The following is a 21,194-nucleotide window of genomic DNA, read 5'->3' as shown; positions in this document are numbered from 1 at the left end:
AGCCGATCCAATGCCAGAGGGCCGTCTGTGACTTCCCCCCCTCTCTGTGAAGACTCTGAAGGAACGTGGTTGGATTATTTTACAGTGACCATTGTAGCGGCTAGGCATTCCAAATGAGCCACGAGGGACTGAACGTGTGAGAAGACACTTTACATGACGCGCATAGCCAGAATAACTCTGCTCCACCTTTGATCCTTTATTCTTTCTTAGGTCCCGTCACACCTTTTGATGACCGTGACCTAATATGGTCACTGTAAAATAATCCAACGTTCCTTCCGAGTGTGCACGGAACCCCTGACGACCTCTGACCTCTGACCTCCCTGTGTTCCAGGTCACGGGACTAAAGGCGTGTTCGAGCTGCTGGCGGGCTGGCGGCGGACCCGGGAGAACCTGCCCTTCAAGGAGCGCGTGGCGGACGCCTTCGCCGACGTGATGGTGTGCTACACCATGACCAGCTCGCTCTACATCATCACCTTCGGCATGGGCGCCAGCCCCTTCACCAACATCGAGTCCGTGAAGATCTTCTGCCAGAGCATGTGCGTGGCTGTCCTGGTCAACTACTTCTACGTCTTCTCCTTCTACGGCTCCTGCCTGGTGTTCGCCGGCCAGCTGGAGCAGAACCGGTACCACAGCGTGTTCTGCTGCAAGATCCCGTCGGTGGAGTACCTGGCCCGCCAGCCCACCTGGTTCAAGACCATGATGAGCGACGGCCACGACCTGTCCACGCACCACGACAGCGTTCCCTACCAGAACCACTTCATCCAGCACTTCCTGCGGGAGCACTACACCGAGTGGATCACCAACACCTACGTCAAGCCCTTCGTGGTCATCCTGTACCTCATCTACGCCTCCTTCTCCTTCATGGGCTGTTTGCAGATCAGCGACGGCTCCAACGTGGTCAACCTGCTGGCCAGCAACTCGCCCAGCGTCTCGTACGCGCTGACGCAGCAGAAGTACTTCAGCAACTACAGCCCCGTCATCGGCTTCTACATCTACGAGCCCATCGAGTACTGGAACTCCACGGTGCAGGAGCACCTGAAGACGCTGAGCAACGGCTTCAACAAGATCTCCTGGATGGACAACTTCTACCACTACCTGCGCGTGGCCAACGTCAGCGCGTCCACCAAGAACGAGTTCATCCACATCCTCAAGGGCTCCTTCCTGCGCAGCCCGGAGTACCAGCACTTCACGGAGGACATCATCTTCTCCAAGAACCGCGAGAGCGACGAGTACGACATCATCGCCTCGCGCATGTACCTGGTGGCGCGGACGGCGGAGAAGAAGCGCGAGGAGGTGGTGGAGTTGCTGGAGAAGCTCCGACCGCTGATGCTCATCAACAGCATCAAGTTCATCGCCTTCAACCCCACCTTCGTGTTCATGGACCGCTACAGCTCCTCCGTCATCTCGCCCATCCTCACCTCAGGGTTCAGCGTGCTCACCATCCTCATCCTCACCTTCTTCCTGGTCATCAACCCGCTGGGGAACCTGTGGCTGATCCTCACCGTTACCTCGGTGGAGCTGGGCGTCCTGGGCCTGATGACGCTGTGGAACGTGGGCATGGACGGCATCTCCATCCTGTGCCTTATTTATACTCTCAACTTCGCCGTGGACCACTGTGCGCCGCACCTGTACACCTTCGTCCTGGCCACCGAGCACACGCGGACGCAGTGCATCAAGCTGGCGCTGGAGGAGCACGGCGCGGCCATCCTGCAGAACGCGTCCTGCTTCGTGATCGGGATGGTGCCGCTGGTGTTTGTGCCTTCCAACCTGACCTACACGCTGTTCAAATGCTCCCTGCTGACGGCCGGCTGCACCGTGCTGCACTGCTTCGTCATCCTGCCCGTCTTCCTCACCTTCTTCCCGCCGTCCAAGAAGAGGCACAAGAAGAAGAAGCGAGCCAAGCGGAAGGAGCGCGAGCGCGAGAGGGAGCGCGAGAGGGAGCGGGAGGAGATCGAGTGCATCGAAGTGCGGGAAAACCCTGATCACGTGACCAACGTCTGATCTTGTCAAGCGGGCGAGGGATCCGTCAGTGATCGGGAAGGCTGAGAGGCGTTGGCCCCTCCCAGGGCCCGGAAACGTCCCGTGACGTCACAGGGGCGGGCACCACTGTGGGCCCCCAGGCAATAGGAGTCAGGCTGGTCAAAGCGAGGGGCCTCATTGGCCAGTCCTTCGGTACAGAGGGTGCATCTCATTGGCACAATGCTCCGACTCGCTGGCGGTCCACAGGCTGAAGACCGAGCGACGATCCACACGGAAATATTAGCTTCAGCATCGTAGAGAACAAAAAACATACGTTAAACCAAATAATCACAAGCAATCCATAGCCAGCCTCTGACGGAATGACGGTCAGACGCGCCTCCGAAGGGGACGGACGGCCTCCTCGAACTCCTCCTCAGACATCGATAGAGACAACCCTCTCGTTGTGGAAGGTGGAGCTAAAGCCTGTGATGGAGGACAGAGCGGCACACCCCAGCCCGCCCATGTCAGTGCTAGGTCCAGGGGCCACTTTCGGTTTTCATATGTGAAAAAAAGTGAACAAAAGTGAACGAAAGTGAAACGAAAGGGGGGCCACTTTAGTGGCCCCCCTTTCGTTTCACTTTCACTTTCGTTCACATTTTTTTGGGTGAGCTCCCTTCGCAGGCCACCAGCGAGGGGGAAGAGGTGTCTGTTATTCAGGGCGTGGAGCGGAGTCTCCAGACGAGGAACACCGCCGTGTCCCCCGAGGTGGAAGGGAACAGCCGGCTGGTTCTGTCACACGATAAACGCATGACCTACCTAGATGAACATATAACCCTTTGTGTTTCCCCGCTGGGTTCCCTGTCAAGGATCAGCTCTGTTGTGACCGGTGAGAGGACTGGACTCCTCGTCTCCTGAGACGAGCGGCGGGATGTCTGAGCGCATGAACGTTAGCCTCCTCCCGGACCGGCCCTGACCTGAACTCATGAAGGACTGCGTGGATAACCGGAAGAAGCTGGCTTCAGCAGAGAGACTCATTGACGGACATTAGTGCCATCTGTGTAGGATTTCTGTGACCACTTGTGAATCCATTCATTATGCAGAATGATTTAAAACCAAACCTCGATCTAAAATCATCAATAAGGGGGGTGAACTGTTCACACCGGGGGGGGACAACGCACGGGGCAAGCAGCAGCCATCAGGATCCCACTGTACAATTGGTTAAGGTCTAGAGGCTCGTAAAACGAAAAATATGGCGAACCAGCTTGTTGCTAGCTCCTAGTTGGCATATAGCTAGCTTCTCCATCTTAAGTTTGAAACACTGTATCCCAGCATCCACGCAGTCCTCATTATAAGTGACCAAAGCAGTCCTCGATGGAGGCCCCGCCCTAGAGGGTTGACGGTATGAGCTAGGACAGCTGACGGCAGACAAGACGGTAAAGGCTGCTCAGTGGCGGCGCCCGGCCAATAGCGACACAGAGCTGAGGTCTGCAGAGCTCCGCCGGGAGACGACAATAGAGGTGATCAGAGTGGTGGGGCAGGGTCTCTCCTGGACCTCCCTATTGGTCAGTGGGGACGGTGAAGGGCGGAGCTGATATGTCAGAGCTGAGGGGGCGGAGCTTTGGACTGCGTCTCAGTGGAGAGCAAATGAAAGGGGTTCATTCCGTCCCGATAGGAACGGTTTAGGGGATCGCTGACCAGATGAGAGGAGCCATCTCTTCCCATTGTGGTCCACTGAAGCAGGAGGCATCTCAGTGTTTAGATAGGTTGAGAATACAGCGGTTCTGTCCCCAGCACTCCCTCATCCCCGTTCAGATTCGGTTTCCGACGTTGGAGACGTCCTAGCACTCTCCAGTCCAAATAGACCAGAGGCTCTCTATAGAGGAGGCTAAGATAGGCTAGGCTAAGCTAAGATCAGCTAGGCCAAAATAGGCTAGGCTAGGACACGATAGGCCCGGCTAGGCTAGGCCAAGATAGGCTAGGCTAGACCAAGATAGGCTAGGCTAAACCATGATAGGCTAGGCTAGGCTAGAGCATCACGTAGACCCCTGCCAAGTATGTACAGCGAGAAGGCATGACAAATCTCAATTAAAAGGAAAGACGTGCGAAAGTACCAGCTAATGTACTTTGCCCTAAGTGGACTGTATGCATGGCACTGTATCGTATGTATGCATGTATTTGAGTTTTTTGTACGGAGTCTGCGTATTTCCTTGGTTCCTTGCTACGGTGTAGTGACCTATATCTGTTATTTTGATGCATACCCTGTAACACCACATGTATGTTCCACGACAAAGCCAGAGCACTCTCCCGTGTATTATAAATGTACATTATTCTTTTATATATTTTCTAAGAAAAACTCCAAATTATAACGTTTTCTATCACATAGTTTTCTTACAAAAAGCAATAAAAAAACAGAGCCAGTGGAGCACAGTAGGCCAGTAATAAAGAGTGGACTGTGAATATTAAATTCAAGATGGTCGCCTTGCACACCCTGTGTCCCTTTGTTGACGTTGAGGACGGATTCTCACGTCTTTTATTTATGTCTCTATTTAACTCGTTCTCCGACTGCCACCCGGTCGGTATAATACAGGGAAATACTTCACAGCCTCTTTTTTAACCAGACGTGTAAATCAGGCTTGGTGATAGTTTTTATTGGCGGAAGGCTGCAGAACTATAAATATCAATAAAATATACATTTTGAAGTCTTTAAGAATGTAAGCAAAGCGTTGATATCGTCACGGCTCTGTACTGTCCTGTTCCTCATGAGCAGGTCTGCTCTCCTCCTCCCTCTCCTCCTCCTCCTCCACCTCCTCCCCCTCCTTCTCCACCTCCTCCCTCCTCCACCTCCTCCCCCTCCTCCTCCTTCCTCCACCTTGAGGACCCCTCAGTTCTCAGTACCCCAGCCATGGAAGACCATGGTGGTGGTTTGGGTGGGGGTTGTATGGCTCTGGGGTCACATGGTCCTCCTGCGTTCTCCTACCCAGGGGATTAAGAGGCTTTTCGTACTCCCAGACGCGGAACATCCTGAGATGCCCTTGGTCGTGTTCCACGGTCCCTCTTCTGGTTCTAATGTTCTCCCCCCCTCCCCTCCCCCCAGTCCACAGATACCTCCACCAAATCAACATCTTAGGTGTAGAACCAGGTCCGACCTCAAGCTGAAGGACTCTTATTTTGGGAGCCAGGAGCTTTCCACCACGGCCGATCATGCGCAGGAAGGTTTTCCATGCGACTGTAAAAATAAAAGCCCCCTGGACAATACATTTTGGCAATTCCCGCATGGTGTGTTGAATAACCTGCTCCATAACAACAGCCCGGAGGAAAGTATTACCGAGATATTGTTTCCCATCTCTCCTGCACGTCCGCCGGCCAGCGGAGAGGAGCCGTCGCTCACTGTCTCCCTCTAGCGGCGGCGCCAGGTAATGAACGTAACTAACATCAGTGGCGGTAACGGGAAGGCCCGCCGAACGACCTCGGCTCCACCGTGTTTCTCTGTCTCCAATGCAATATTACCTCCCTCTCTCTTTGATTTCTCTGTATTAAATACAAATGAGGAAATCATTTGTTCTCCATTGAAACATAAAAAAAAACAAAAAAAATACTCTGAGCCTTCTCTTCCTCCGCCCATGTTGAGATACTTATGAAATAGTATTTTATCTTAACCATCTAGGTGAGCCTAATATCAGAGATTATTTTGAGAGGTTTATTGGGATGTTAATGAGGAAGCGTCAGTGTGTCACAGTAATACAGATCTGTCCCAGCGTTTTGTGTTGACATTCCATCTGCTCTCGATGAAAACCATAAAGCTGGGTTTGGATGGCAGTCTTTAGCTAGTAGGATTAGCGAGCAGGATTAACCAGCGACGATTAGCTAGCATGTTTAGCTGCCGCTGTCTAATTAATAGGTACAGCTGGCGGTGTTAAGCTAGCAGGTTTTGCTGGCAGTGTTTGTCGCGTTGTAGGACCAACGTACACCTTCCTCGATTGGCTTACTCAGATCAGGTTCAGACGGGGGGGGGTTGCGTTAATAATCAGAATCATTGACTTAGTGCCGCGCGATGCAGAGTGACCCCAGGGTTCAGGGGTCACCTGGTCCACAGGTGAGTCCACCTGGCCAGCAGGTCAGTCCAAGTCAAAGAGAGCAGAACTCTGAGGCTAATCATGTCATCAATACCCATCAACCCAATTCTCATCACTACACAAACATAGACCTACAACTACTCTCACACACACACACACACACACACACACACACACACACACACACACACACACACACATTTAAACCGGACTACAAAATAGGCAGAAACCATCGGCTAAAACAGGTGGTGAAGGATACAATAGTGATATAAAATAAGTATCATTATGCAAACCAGACAGTAGTTCTATAAATCCTCCCAGGCCGGTACTACCGATCTCTGCATCACGCTGCCAAATAAGGAGCCGAGGCGCCCCCTGGCGGCAGAGCGAGGTGACGCACCAAACTAAAGTTAAACCGCTACAGCAACTTACAGCTAAGATCCAAAGGTTCACGAATCATCTCCTTAACGCTCTCCGGTGATTCAATATATAGATGACGTTTTTTATTGTTTCAGCACAGAACGGTAAGACACAGGTACACACACTAACCCGCTCACACACCCATTTAGATTGACTTACTTGTTCATGTCGTCTGCGGGAACACAACTTCCACCCTTTCACCTATCGCAGGTGTTCCGGATTCACTTCCCTGGGATATATCCAGTGATCTTGTCGGATGATACGATAATGTTCACATTGTTGATCTTGTGCTGTTTCGTATCCGTCTGTCGCCGCAGGCCTTCGGACATTTCATTTCGTTTGTTAACAAAGAATATGCCTTCCACATTAATGACATCGAACCTCAAATTACGAATGAACATTTATCTGAATATTTACCCAGGTAAAGTCATGAGCAAATCTTAAATGCACTTTATATCTATTTATTTCCCAATAATACACATAATGCAATGAATCCCTGAACGGATGTTGATATAAATTCCCACCAGTGTTCCATATTTCTACCACAAGAGGGCGCCAGAGGCCTGAGCCGGCATAAGGTCGACCATCACCCGTGTCTTCTCCTTTCTTTATGTTTTATTATGTGTATACGTTGCAGTTCCGATTGTGCAGTAGTGCAAGAAACAAAGCATTCATTATTTTTTATAAATACTAGTGTCTATAGGCTATCGCAGTTGTGTTCAAATGTCAATAGTGGTAAAGCGGTGAAGTAACGGGCACATAATTGCAGTTCCACTCAAGGGAAAGGAGAACTACCCGACCCAGCGTGTGTTCCGGTTATTGCAGTCCATTCACCATCTTCCAAGACTTGCACTGACTTCGTACATATTGCGATAGTTCATCCCTCATAAGCTCGGCAGCAGGTTGGGGTCTGAGATGAGAAACCACCATCCATCTCAAACTAAAGCCTTAACCGGGAAGCTTGAAACCTGAACCTCAACACTCACCTGAACTCTGACCCTTGACCTGCAGCTTGAGATGAGGCTGCCGTTGAACCGTCCGCCCCACGTTAACGTGACCACCAGGGGGCGGGCTTTGTGCTAAAGTGTCTGTTTGTGCGGATACATCCCGGGCATCTCCTGGGGTGCAGTCAATCACATTCAACAAAAGTTTGATTCTGAACTTTGATTCTGAACTTTGAACCTGGGGCAGACGAACGAACACAAGAGGTTCAAATGTCTTCCTTAAGAGTCCCGCTTCAAAACAAGTCTCCTAGGGGTCAATTTTGAATCTTCCGAACATTGAGGCCTTGAGCCGATCCGTCACATGACCTTGAAAAGAGCATTCTGGGTAGAGACTGGCAGTGGGAGGAGCCAAGAAGAGACAATTCGCTGCTGATGTGGATAGGCAGTGTGTGTGTGTGTGTGTGTGTGTGTGTGTGTGTGTGTGTGTGTGTGTGTGTGTGTGTGTGTGTGTGTGTGTGTGTGTGTGTGTGTGTGTGTGTGTGTGTGGTGATGTGATCAAGGTGTCCGGTCTGTAGTCACGCCTCCAGCGGCGTTTCATTGGCTGGCATTCGGCCTTTCAGGGAGCAGGACACAGCATACAACCTGTGGAGAGAGGGGCGGAGTCAGAGCCTAGAGACCACCTAGAACCTACAGACCACCTAGAACCTACAGACCACCTAGAGCCTACAGACCACCTAGAACCTACAGACCACCTAGAACCTACAGACCACCTAGAACCTACAGACCACCTAGAACCTACAGACCACCTAGAGCCTACAGACCACCTAGAACCTACAGACCACCTAGAACCTACAGACCACCTAGAACCTACAGACCACCTAGAACCTACAGACCACCTAGAGCCTACAGACCACCTAGAACCTACAGACCACCTAGAACCTACAGACCACCTAGAACCTACAGACCACCTAGAGCCTACAGACCACCTAGAACCTACAGACCACCTAGAACCTACAGACCACCTACAACCTACAGACCACCTACAACCTACAGACCGTCTCAGCTGGCTTCAGGACCAGTGAGTTCTCCCAGAGAGCTGAACCAGGAGGTTTAACCGGTGTTTGACCGAAGGCCTGTGGTTCTTCATGGTTCTTCAACTATCAAACTATGTAACCAGCTTACTAGCTAACCAGCTAACTCTCTAACCAGCTAGCTAACCCTTAGGGAGGAGTTAGGGAGGAGGTACCTGGAGGTGTTGAAGTGCGTCCTCTTCTTGATGTTCTGGAAGCAGGACAGGTTCTTGCAGGAGTTCTTCAGGTCCATCACCTGGTAGATCATGGGGTTGTACATGGCCGAGGACTTGGCCAGCAGGGTGGGGATGACGGAGAGGGCGATGGGGATGGAGTCCGGCTGGCCGAACGCCGACACCACCGACACGACGGCGTAGGGGATCCAGGTGACCAGGAACGCCACGCAGATCAGCATCGCCACCTGGTGGAGAGACGGAGCAGCAGCACACAGTCTCACTGCTCTGCACTGAACACCACCCTAACCTCAGGCTGAACACCACCCTGACCTCAGAATGAACACCACTCATACTGCAGAATGAACACCACCCTGACCTCAGAATGAACACCACTCATACTGCAGAATGAACACCACCCTGACCTCTCCACCTTCAATAAGAAGGATTAAGTTAAGCTAACCCTTTACATAATTGATTATATAATGTTGATTACTTAACCCATTACTTAATATTGATTATATAATATTAATTCCTCAACCTTTTATTAAATATTGATGATATAATATTGATTCCTTGACCCTTTATATAATATGTATTATATAATATTGACTTCTCAACCTTGAATACAATATTGCTTCCATAATATCGGACCCCTGTCCCTTATGTATTGTGATTGCATCGTATCGATCCTCAGAGGACCTCCGTGTCCCGGCTCCTTCAGACGCCCCCGACCCTCACCTTGGTCAGCTTCATCTCCAGGACGTTGCTGGACTTGATGCGGGCGTCGAAGCTGGACACCTCCTGGATGGAGGCCTTGACCTTGATGATGATCTTGACGTAGGAGAAGACGATGATGGCGGTGGGCAGGACCAGGCAGAAGAAGAGGATGGACAGGACGAAGGTCTGGCCGGACAGCGAGGCCTGGGCCAGCCACCAGTCCAGCGTGCAGGAGGTCCCGAAGGGTTCCGGGGCGTAGCTCCCCCACCCCAGCAGAGGCATGGTGGCCCAGAAGGCCGCGTAGAACCACACCGCCGCCAGGACCAGGAGGGTGTGCTGGCGCTTCAGCCACGCGCCTGAGGGAGGGACCGGGTCAGAACCAGAGCTAGAACCTGAGGAACCTGAGGAACCTGGACTACATCTACAACCCTACATCTAGAACCCCTAGTATGGACTACATCTAGAACCTGAGGAACCAGGACTACATCTAGAACCTGAGGAACCAGGACTACATCTAGAACCTGAGGAACCAGGACTACATCTAGAACCTGAGGAACCAGGACTACATCTAGAACCTGAGGAACCAGGACTACATCAAGAACCTGAGGAACCAGGACTACATCTAGAACCTGAGGAACCAGGACTACATCTAGAACCTGAGGAACCAGGACTACATCTAGAACCTGAGGAACCAGGACTACAGATCTGAATCCAGAAAGTGAAAGAAAATTCTGAAACAATTCTAAATGTAGCGCTTAGATCCTTCAGTCAGGGTATTGAACCGTGGTACTGCTGACCGTAGGACAGGGTACAGGGGTACCAGGGACCGTAGGACAGGGTACAGGGGTACCAAGGACCGTAGGACAGGGTACAGGGGTACCAGGGACCGTAGGACAGGGTACAGGGGTACTGTGGACAGTAGGACAGGGTACAGGGGTACTAGGGACAGTAGGACAGGGTACAGGGGTACCAGGGACCGTAGGACAGGGTACAGGGGGGTACAGGGGTACTGGGGAGCTGCTGACCGTAGGACAGGGTACAGGGGGGTACAGGGGTACTATGGACCGTAGGACAGGGTACAGGGGGGTACAGGGGTACTGTGGACCGTAGGACAGGGTACAGGGGTACTGTGGACAGTAGGACAGGGTACAGGGGTACTAGGGACAGTAGGACAGGGTACAGGGGTACCAGGGACCGTAGGACAGGGTACAGAGGGGGTACTGGGGAGCTGCTGACCGTAGGACAGGGTACAGGGGTACTAGGGACAGTAGGACAGGGTACAGGGGGGTACAGGGGTACTGGAGAGCTGCTGACCGTAGGACAGGTGGCAGATCTTCAGGTAGCGGTCCAGGCTGACGACCGTCAGGGTGATGAGGCTCCCGCAGCCGAAGAAGAACCCCGTCCAGCCGTAGCAGCGGCAGCCCTGCCAGCCGAAGAGCCAGCGGTGGGAGAAGCTGGACACCATGAAGAACGGCTTGCTGAACACTGTGGGGTCAGGGGTCAGGGGTCAAGACACCATGAAGAACGGCTTGCTGAACACTGTGGGGTCAGGGGTCAAGACACCATGAAGAACGGCTTGCTGAACACTGTGGGGTCAGGGGTCAAGACACCATGAAGAACGGCTTGCTGAACACTATGGGGTCAGGGGTCAAGACACCATGAAGAACGGCTTGCTGAACACTGTGGGGTCAGGGGTCAAGACACCACGAAGAACGGCTTGCTGAACACTGTGGGGTCAGGGGTCAAGACACCAAGAAGAAGGGCTTGCTGAACACTGTGGGGTCAGGGGTCAAAACACCATGAAGAACGGCTTGCTGAACACTATGGGGTCAAGGGTCAAGACACCATGAAGAACGGCTTGCTGAACACTATGGGGTCAGGGGTCAAGACACCATGAAGAACGGCTTGCTGAACACTGTGGGGTCAGGGGTCAAGACACCATGAAGAACGGCTTGCTGAACACTGTGGGGTCAGGGGTCAAGACACCATGAAGAACGGCTTGCTGAACACTATGGGGTCAGGGGTCAAGACAACATGAAGAATGGCTTGCTGAACACTGTGGGGTCAGGGGTCAAGACACCATGAAGAACGGCTTGCTGAACACTGTGGGGTCAGGGGTCAAGACACCATGAAGAACGGCTTGCTGAACACTGTGGGGTCAGGGGTCAAGACACCATGAAGAACGGCTTGCTGAACACTGTGGGGTCAGGGGTCAAGACACCAAGAAGAAGGGCTTGCTGAACACTGTGGGGTCAGGGGTCAGGGGTCAAGACACCATGAAGAACGGCTTGCTGAACACTGTGGGGTCAGGGGTCAAGACACCATGCAGAACGGCTTGCTGAACACTGTGGGGTCAGGGGTCAAAACACCATGAAGAACGGCTTGCTGAACACTATGGGGTCAAGGGTCAAGACACCATGAAGAACGGCTTGCTGAACACTGTGGGGTCAGGGGTCAAGACACCATGAAGAACGGCTTGCTGAACACTATGGGGTCAAGGGTCAAGACACCATGAAGAACGGCTTGCTGAACACTGTGGGGTCAAGGGTCAAGACACCATGAAGAACGGCTTGCTGAACACTATGGGGTCAGGGGTCAAGACACCATGAAGAATGGCTTGCTGAACACTGTGGGGTCAGGGGTCAAGACACCATGAAGAACGGCTTGCTGAACACTGTGGGGTCAGGGGTCAAGACACCATGAAGAACGGCTTGCTGAACACTGTGGGGTCAGGGGTCAAGACACCATGAAGAACGGCTTGCTGAACACTGTGGGGTCAGGGGTCAAGACACCAAGAAGAAGGGCTTGCTGAACACTGTGGGGTCAGGGGTCAAGACACCATGAAGAACGGCTTGCTGAACACTGTGGGGTCAGGGGTCAAGACACCATGCAGAACGGCTTGCTGAACACTGTGGGGTCAGGGGTCAAAACACCATGAAGAACGGCTTGCTGAACACTATGGGGTCAAGGGTCAAGACACCATGAAGAACGGCTTGCTGAACACTATGGGGTCAGGGGTCAAGACACCATGAAGAACGGCTTGCTGAACACTGTGGGGTCAGGGGTCAAGACACCATGAAGAACGGCTTGCTGAACACTATGGGGTCAAGGGTCAAGGGTCAAGACACCATGAAGAACGGCTTGCTGAACACTGTGGGGTCAAGGGTCAAGACACCATGAAGAACGGCTTGCTGAACACTGTGGGGTCAGGGGTCAAGACACCATGAAGAACGGCTTGCTGAACACTATGGGGTCAAGGGTCAAGACACCATGAAGAACGGCTTGCTGAACACTATGGGGTCAAGGGTCAGGGGTCAAGACACCATGAAGAACGGCTTGCTGAACACTATGGGGTCAGGGGTCAAGACACCATGAAGAACGGCTTGCTGAACACTATGGGGTCAAGGGTCAAGGGTCAAGACACCATGAAGAACGGCTTGCTGAACACTATGGGGTCAGGGGTCAAGACACCATGAAGAACGGCTTGCTGAACACTGTGGGGTCAGGGGTCAAGACACCATGAAGAACGGCTTGCTGAACACTATGGGGTCAAGGGTCAAGACACCATGAAGAACGGCTTGCTGAACACTATGGGGTCAAGGGTCAGGGGTCAAGACACCATGAAGAACGGCTTGCTGAACACTATGGGGTCAGGGGTCAAGACACCATGAAGAACGGCTTGCTGAACACTATGGGGTCAGGGGTCAAGACACCATGAAGAACGGCTTGCTGAACACTATGGGGTCAGGGGTCAAAGGTCAAGACACCATGAAGAACGGCTTGCTGAACACTGTGGGGTCAAGGGTCAAGACACCATGAAGAACGGCTTGCTGAACACTGTGGGGTCAGGGGTCAAGACACCATGAAGAACGGCTTGCTGAACACTATGGGGTCAAGGGTCAAGACACCATGAAGAACGGCTTGCTGAACACTATGGGGTCAAGGGTCAGGGGTCAAGACACCATGAAGAACGGCTTGCTGAACACTATGGGGTCAGGGGTCAAGACACCATGAAGAACGGCTTGCTGAACACTATGGGGTCAAGGGTCAAGGGTCAAGACACCATGAAGAACGGCTTGCTGAACACTATGGGGTCAGGGGTCAAGACACCATGAAGAACGGCTTGCTGAACACTGTGGGGTCAGGGGTCAAGACACCATGAAGAACGGCTTGCTGAACACTATGGGGTCAAGGGTCAAGACACCATGAAGAACGGCTTGCTGAACACTATGGGGTCAAGGGTCAGGGGTCAAGACACCATGAAGAACGGCTTGCTGAACACTATGGGGTCAGGGGTCAAGACACCATGAAGAACGGCTTGCTGAACACTATGGGGTCAGGGGTCAAGACACCATGAAGAACGGCTTGCTGAACACTATGGGGTCAGGGGTCAAAGGTCAAGACACCATGAAGAACGGCTTGCTGAACACTATGGGGTCAGGGGTCAAAGGTCAAGATACCATGAAGAACGGCTTGCTGAACACTGTGGGGTCAAGGGTCAAGACACCATGAAGAACGGCTTGCTGAACACTATGGGGTCAAAGGTCAAGACACCATGAAGAACGGCTTGCTTGTCACTATGGAGACGGGTCAGGGGTCAAAGGTCAAACATCAAGACTAATGTAATTATTATAAATCGTGCTTATAAAGCAGAGAGGTGTGTTTAGTTACCTGTACTTGTACAGGTAGGTGTTGTTGTTAGTGTTAATGTGTTTAGTAACCTGAGATGCCGAAGTCAAAGATGGCGAGGTTAACAGTCATCATCTCTGGGGGCTTCAGCTTGCTCTTGCGTCTGAAGGACTGGTAGATAACGTAACCGTTACCTGTAGCTGACAGGATACCTGGTGGAGAGAGAGAGAGAGAGAGAGACGAGACGAGAGAGAGAGAGAGAGAGAGAGAGAGAGAGAGAGAGAGAGAGAGAGAGAGAGAGAGAGAGAGAGAGAGAGAGAGAGAGAGAGAGAGAGAGAGAATTAGCTGTCAGTACCGTCAGACCCTTGTCTGGTCCTTATTGACCAGAGGTTCTGCTCCCTGAGAGGTCAAAGCTCAACAAGATGTTGATGGACCCTCTGGGTTCGTTAATCACCTTGACAACTCATCCCTGGTCCACTCCGAGCAGTTGCCTCGGTGACCATTCAGCCAATCAGGGGCCATTAAGTAACGATTATTTGCTGGAGGCAATCGTTACCGTGGTGATTCATGATGAGAGTCAGCCGGGGATTCCTGAAGAGGCCACAGGCCTACCATAGCTACCTGTGTGTGTGTGTGTGTGCGTGCGTGTAGAAGGATTGAGGAAGCAAGCTATTTGGGGTAAACAGTGATATTGTCTGCTCCCTGTTCATCACGTGTGTGTGTGTGTGTGTGTGTGTGTGTGTGTGTGTGTGTGTGTGTGTGTGTGTGTGTGTGTGTGTGTGTGTGTGTGTGTGTGTGTGTGTGTGTGTGTGTGTGTGTGTGTGTGCGTTTGATAACGCCATGGTAACCCTAAATAGCTTGCTTCCTCCATCCTTCTACGGAGCAACAGCTTCCAGCCCCCCCCCCCCCCCCCCCCCCCCCCCCCGATGATGATGATGATGATGATGATGATGATGATGATAATGATGCGGTCTTGATGTTGCGTCATGATGAAGGTGATGATGCAATGAAAACTTAAATGGGCAAAACATCTCGGAACAACAGACCATAACACAGGGGAAGCTTCTGGCCTAGTAGCAACATCGTCATAGCAACATCTCATGATCACACCGAGAGGTCATCAAGATAAAAGCCTAGATACACACACACACACACACACACACACACACACACACACACACACACACACACACACACACACACATCTGGATATGTAACTCGTATACTGTGAGTCATCACACAACCACCACTTCATCACACAATCAGCACTCAATCACACAATCACCACTCAATCACACAATCACCACTTCATCACACAATCACCACTTCTTTTGGTGATTGAGTTATGAAGTGGTGATGAGTTGTGAAGTGGTGGTTGTGTGATGAGTTGGTGATTGAGTTATGAAGTGGTGATGAGTTGTGAGGTGGTGACTGTGGCCTTCCAAGGACCTGAACCTTGGAAGGCCACAGCTGAAGCCCTGGAGGAGCTCAGCAGAGTGAGCGTTAGCCTTACTGGTGGAGCGTGATGCTAGGAGATCACAAGGCAGTCAGCTCCTCTCAACTCCCCAACCCCCCCAATGCCCCCACACGGTGGACGCATGCGCCTCGAGGCTGGGGCCGCCACCGCCATCACTCCTTCACTACCACACACATCACTCATTCACTATCAAACACACACACATCACTCATTCACTATCAAACACACACACATCACTCATTCACTATCAAACACACATCACTCATTCACTACCACACACACATCACTCATTCACTACCACACACACATCACTCATTCACTATCAAACACACACACATCACTCATTCACTATCAAACACACATCACTCATTCACTATCAAACACACATCACTCATTCACTATCAAACACACATAACTCATTCACTACCACACACACATCACTCATTCACTACCACACACACATCACTCATTCACTATCAAACACACACACATCACTCATTCACTATCAAACACACACACATCACTCATTCACTATCAAACACACACACATCACTCATTCACTATCAAACACACACACATCACTCATTCACTATCAAACACACACACATCACTCATTCACTACCAAACACACATACCTTATTCACAATGAAAATCCCATCACTCATTCACTAAGAAACACACATAACTTATTCACTATGGAACACACACACATTAATCATTCACTATCAAACACGCATCACTCATTCACTATGAAACACATATACCTTATTCCCTATGAAACACACACACAACACTTATTCACTATTGATCACACATCACTCATTCACTATGGATCACACATCACTCATTCACTATCAAACACACATCACTATGGATCACACATCACTCATCCACTATCAAACACACATCACTATGGATCACACATCACTCATTCACTATCAAACACACATCACTATGGATCACACATCACTCATCCACTATCAAACACACATCACTATGGATCACACATCACTCATCCACTATCAAACACACATCACTATGGATCACACATCACTCATTCACTATCAAATACACATCACTCATTCACTATCAAACACACATCACTATGGATCACACATCACTCATTCACTATCAATCACACATCACTATGGATCACACATCACTCATTCACTATCAAACACACATCACTATGGATCACACATCACTCATTCACTATGGATCACACATCACTCATTCACTATCAAACACACATCACTATGGATCACACATCACTCATCCACTATCAAACACACATCACTATGGATCACACATCACTCATTCACTATCAAATACACATCACTCATTCACTATCAAACACACATCACTATGGATCACACATCACTCATTCACTATCAATCACACATCACTATGGATCACACATCACTCATTCACTATCAAACACACATCACTATGGATCACACATCACTCATTCACTATCAAACACACATCACTATGGATCACACATCACTCATTCACTATCAAACACACATCACTATGGATCACACATCACTCATTCACTATCAAACACACATCACTCTCTGTGAGGAACGTGTTTGTAGATCGTCTGTTTGTAGATTGTCTGTTGTTACGAGGGGCGTCTGAGCGTGATGTGGAATGCAGCTCAGGAGAGGATATGAGAGGCCCACACGCCGTCACGCTGCCAGAGGCCAGAGCTCTGACGCTGAATCAGAGCCAGCCTGGCCTCCATCAGGTCCTCATACGAGTCTGAGCCTACAGAGAAACCATTCCACCTCAACGTACACCCTCACCCTGCAACCGGTGGATGGACCTCTGTTCTCTTGTTCAATTACTCCTCCACCTCCTCCTCCTCCTCCTCCTCCTCCTCCTCCTCCACCTCCTCTAGACCTCCCCCCTCCTCCTCCTCCTCCACCTCCTCCACCTCCTCCTCCTCCTCCTCTAGACCTCCACCTCCTCCTCCTCCTCCTCCACCTCCTCTAGACCTCCTCCTCCTCCTCCTCCACCTCCTCTAGACCTCCCCCTCCTCCTACTCCCTCTCCTCCTCCTCCTGCTCCTCCTCCTGCTCCTCCTCCCCCACCTCCTCTTCCTTCAACTCCTCTAGACCTCCACCTCCTCCTCCACCTCCTCTTCCTCCTCTAAACCACCTCCTCTAGACCTCCATCTCCTCCTCCTCCACCTCCTCTAGACCTCCACCTCCTCTAGACCTCCTCCTCCACCTACTCCACTTCCTCCCCCCTTCCTCCAGACCTCCTCCATGGGGGGCCGTTGTCTCCTCCTCCTCCTTCTCCACCCCCTTCACCTCCTCTAGACCTCCACCTCCTCCTCCTCTTCCTCCACCTCCTCTAAACCACCTCCTCCACCTCCTCTAGACCTCCATCTCCTCCTCCTCCACCTCCTCTAGACCTCCTCCTCCACCTCCTCCCCCTCCTCCAGACCTCCTCCCTGGGGGGTCGTTGTCTCCTCCTCCTCCTCCTCCACCTCCTCTTCCTCCCCCTTCTCCTCCTCCTCCCCCTCCTCCCTGGGGGGCCGTTGTCTCCTCCTCTTCCTCCACCTCCTCCTCCACCTCCTCTTCCTCCCCTCTCCTCCTCCTCCCCCCCCTCTAGACCTCCTCCCTGGGGGGTCGTTGTCTCCTCCTCCTCCCCCTCCTCCTCCTCCTCTTCTTCTTCCTCCTCCTCCTCTTCTTACTCCTCCTCCACCTCCTCTTCCTCCCCCTTCTCCTCCTCCTCCCTGGGGGTCGTTGTCTCCTCCTCTTCCTCCACCTCCTCCTCCTCCTCTTCCTCCCCCTCCTCCTCCCCCTCCTCCCTGGGGGGCCGTTGTCTCCTCCTCTTCCTCCACCTCCTCCTCCTCCTCCCCCCCCTCTAGACCTCCTCCCTGGGGGGCCGTTGTCTCCTCCTCTTCCTCCACCTCCTCTTCCTCCCCCTCCACCTCCTCTTCCTCTTCCTCCCCTCTCCTCCTCCTCCTCCCCCCCCTCTAGACCTCCTCCCTGGGGGCCGTTGTCTCCTCCTCTTCCTCCTCCTCCCCTCTCCTCCTCCTCCCCCCCCTCTAGACCTCCTCCCTGGGGGGCCGTTGTCTCCTCCTCTTCCTCCACCTCCTCTTCCTCCCCCTCCACCTCCTCCTCCCCTCTAGACCTCCTCCCTGGGGGGCCGTTGTCTCCTCTTACCTATGATGCCGATGTAGAGGGCCGCCATGATGTCGGCCAGGGGGAGAGGCGGGAGGCGAAGGGGTCTCCCCGCAGCAGGTAGTGGGGGAGGTAGCCCGGCGGGCCCAGGCTCTCGTTCCCCATGCTGGGGTGCGGGGGGGGGGGAGTCAGGGCCTCCTGCTGGGGGGGAGGGAGGGAGGGAGGGAGGGAGGAGAGGTCACATGACGCGGTCACCTGACAGCCCCTGGAGGCTGAGGAGCCGACGGAGACAAGCGGTCGGTTCAGTGCGGCGGATCCACTGTCGGAGGACCCGGACGCGGCTCTGGCCGCGGGCTCCCCGGTGCTCCCCCCGCCTGCGTGGCGGCGCACACGAGCGCGGACACGGGGCCCTGCGGCGGTGTGTGCAGGCCGGCGTGTGTCCAGCGCGTGGCGGGTGTGTGTTTGCTACCGCGTGTTTGCACGAGCATTGGCGCGCTTCTGCCGGTATGTGCTCGGGCTGGGGTCGGCACGGCAGCCAGCTCCTGAGTGTACACCAGCGTCTGCGTGCGTCGTACGCAAGTGTGTACATAAACATGCGTGCGTGTGTGTATGCGTGTGTGTGTGTGTACGTAATCGTGCGTGTGTGTGTGCGTGCGTGCGCTCGCTGCGCGTCCCAGAGGACGCGGTGCGCGCCGGGGTTGACAGGAGGCAGGCGCAGGCTCCAGATGACACGGGCCCACGCTGGTCCTCCACAAAGCCCCCCGCGTGGTCCCATTCAGGTTCACCCTCACGGCTGGAGCCGCTCCAGGGCAGTTAGAGCAGCACCAGGGCTGGCCATGTGGGAGCTAGCAGCTTAGAGGGCCAATACATATTCATATTCATACCCGCACGCCTCGCACACACGGCCAAGCTATGGTGTCTATGCTCTAATGCGATCGGCTAAACCATGCGGTTCAGCCATTTTGGGTAGGGGATAATCGGGGCCTAGCCCTGACCTAACCCTGGGCTCCTCGTAACGAACCAGGCCAGAGCTGTAATGTAACTCATATGTTCCTCATCCCACCCAGACAAGGAGATCAGATAGTGCGGATGACATCATGCGACCAATCAAACAGCAGTAATCCTGTTGCAGTCAGGTGGAGTTAATCCTGGCTTACAGAGAGAGAGAGGGGGAGAGAGAGAGAGAGAGAGAGAGAGAGAGAGAGAGAGAATGAGAATGAGAGAGAGGAGAAAAGGAGACAGAGGGAGGAGAGAAAGATGGAGGGGGAGGAGAGAGAGAGTTAGGGAGGAGAGAGAGAGAGAGAGAGAGAAAGACTGTCATGAGTAAGATTTAATATTTATTGATGCTGTAAATCTATTCCTACATTTTTTAGAACAAACGAAACATAGTACCTAAAGACACAACCTCTTTTTGAGGAAAAAAAAAACAACACACACGGTTGTCGTAACACAATGCAGTGTCTGTTGTGCGCAACCGGAAAATGGAAGGACGGGTTCCCTGAGAACACGAGCTAACGTCACTCATTAGGCTCTAATCTAAATGGAAGGACGGGTTCCCTGAGAACACGAGCTAACGTCACTCATTAGGCTCTAATCTAAACTTTGGGTTTGAGTTGGTGGCTCCCGCTACCGAAAACCTCTTCCCACGCACGCCGGGATTGGCGGAAATTGACGGAATAAATGACAGTTAATGAAAACACCCAAAGCCTTCAAAGTGCTTCAAACTCTTCGGGAAACTCGTCAGGATAAGAGGTGGTTAAGACGCAACACACATGATGCCACTCAGCCAATGAGGGGGGAGGGGAGAGGAGAGGAGGGGAGGAGGAGAGGAGGAGGAGAGGGGGGAGGAGAGGGGAGAGGAGAGGAGGAGAGGGGAGAGGAGAGGAGGAGAGGGGAGAGGAGAAGAGGAGAGGAGGAGAGGGGAGGAGAGGAGGGGAGAGGAGAGGAGGAGAGGGGAGAGGAGAAGAGGAGAGGAGGAGAGGGGAGGAGAGGGGAGAGGAGAGGAGAGGAGGAGAGGGGAGGAGGAGAGGAGAGGGGGAGAGGGGAGAGGAGAGGAGAGGAGAGGAGGAGAGGGGAGGAGGAGAGGAGAGGGGGGAGAGGAGAAGAGGAGGAGAGGAGGAGAGGAGAGGGGAGAGGAGGAGAGGGAAGTGGAGGAGGAGAGGAGCTGTCGTCTACCCATCCTAACCTGAGTTTAACTTTGAGAAGCGGATTTGAATGAACCTGGTGTCGGCGGGTGCAACAACAGTTTACTGTTATTCAATCCATCTGAGTGTCGTCGGTAAGCCCGGTGTGACCTACAGCACAGAGTCTCCTCGGGTCCGTTATGAGATTAGTGTGGTAGCATTAATAATAACTTATCTAATTCACTTTAACTAGCTATAAGCAAAGAGGAATCGGAGAGTCCAGGTCAAGTATAGATGGAGAGTTTATTGCCACCCGCAAACGAGAGACAACAAAGCCGAATGGTATCCGCGAATACACACTCCTGAATGAATCCCGTACAGCTCCTTATATACCCAATCCTTATACAATACAAAGTTGGACTTTCATCAAATATTGATGTGCATAGAATGTTTTTCTGGGTCACACTGTG

General features: G+C 52.4%; 2 protein-coding genes across 2 annotated transcripts in view; one reads left to right on the top strand and one right to left on the bottom strand.

Moving 5' to 3' along the window:
- Positions 1–4,669, top strand: part of ptchd4 (patched domain containing 4) — a 14,238-nt gene extending 9,569 nt beyond the window's left edge. Inside the window, exon 3 of the mRNA XM_060041574.1 lies at positions 332–4,669. Within this exon, the coding sequence (XP_059897557.1) occupies positions 332–2,001 (1,670 nt within the window). The 3' untranslated portion in view covers positions 2,002–4,669. The remainder of the gene's footprint in view (positions 1–331) is intronic.
- A 1,901-nt stretch (positions 4,670–6,570) lies between these two features.
- On the bottom strand, positions 6,571–18,790 carry opn5 (opsin 5). The gene is given in 7 exon segments (XM_060041944.1): positions 6,571–8,038; positions 8,643–8,887; positions 9,381–9,715; positions 10,674–10,844; positions 14,081–14,200; positions 18,644–18,685; positions 18,688–18,790. Coding segments are annotated over 7 exon segments (1,059 nt in total). The 5' UTR covers positions 18,767–18,790; the 3' UTR covers positions 6,571–7,971.
- Positions 18,791–21,194: the final 2,404 nt, after the last annotated feature.

The sequence above is a fragment of the Gadus macrocephalus genome, chromosome 21, assembly GCF_031168955.1.
Source record: "Gadus macrocephalus chromosome 21, ASM3116895v1".
Taxonomy (NCBI): Eukaryota; Metazoa; Chordata; class Actinopteri; order Gadiformes; family Gadidae; genus Gadus; species Gadus macrocephalus.
The sequence above is the reverse complement of the archived record's forward strand: the minus strand, read 5'-3'. Positions and strand labels throughout refer to the sequence as shown.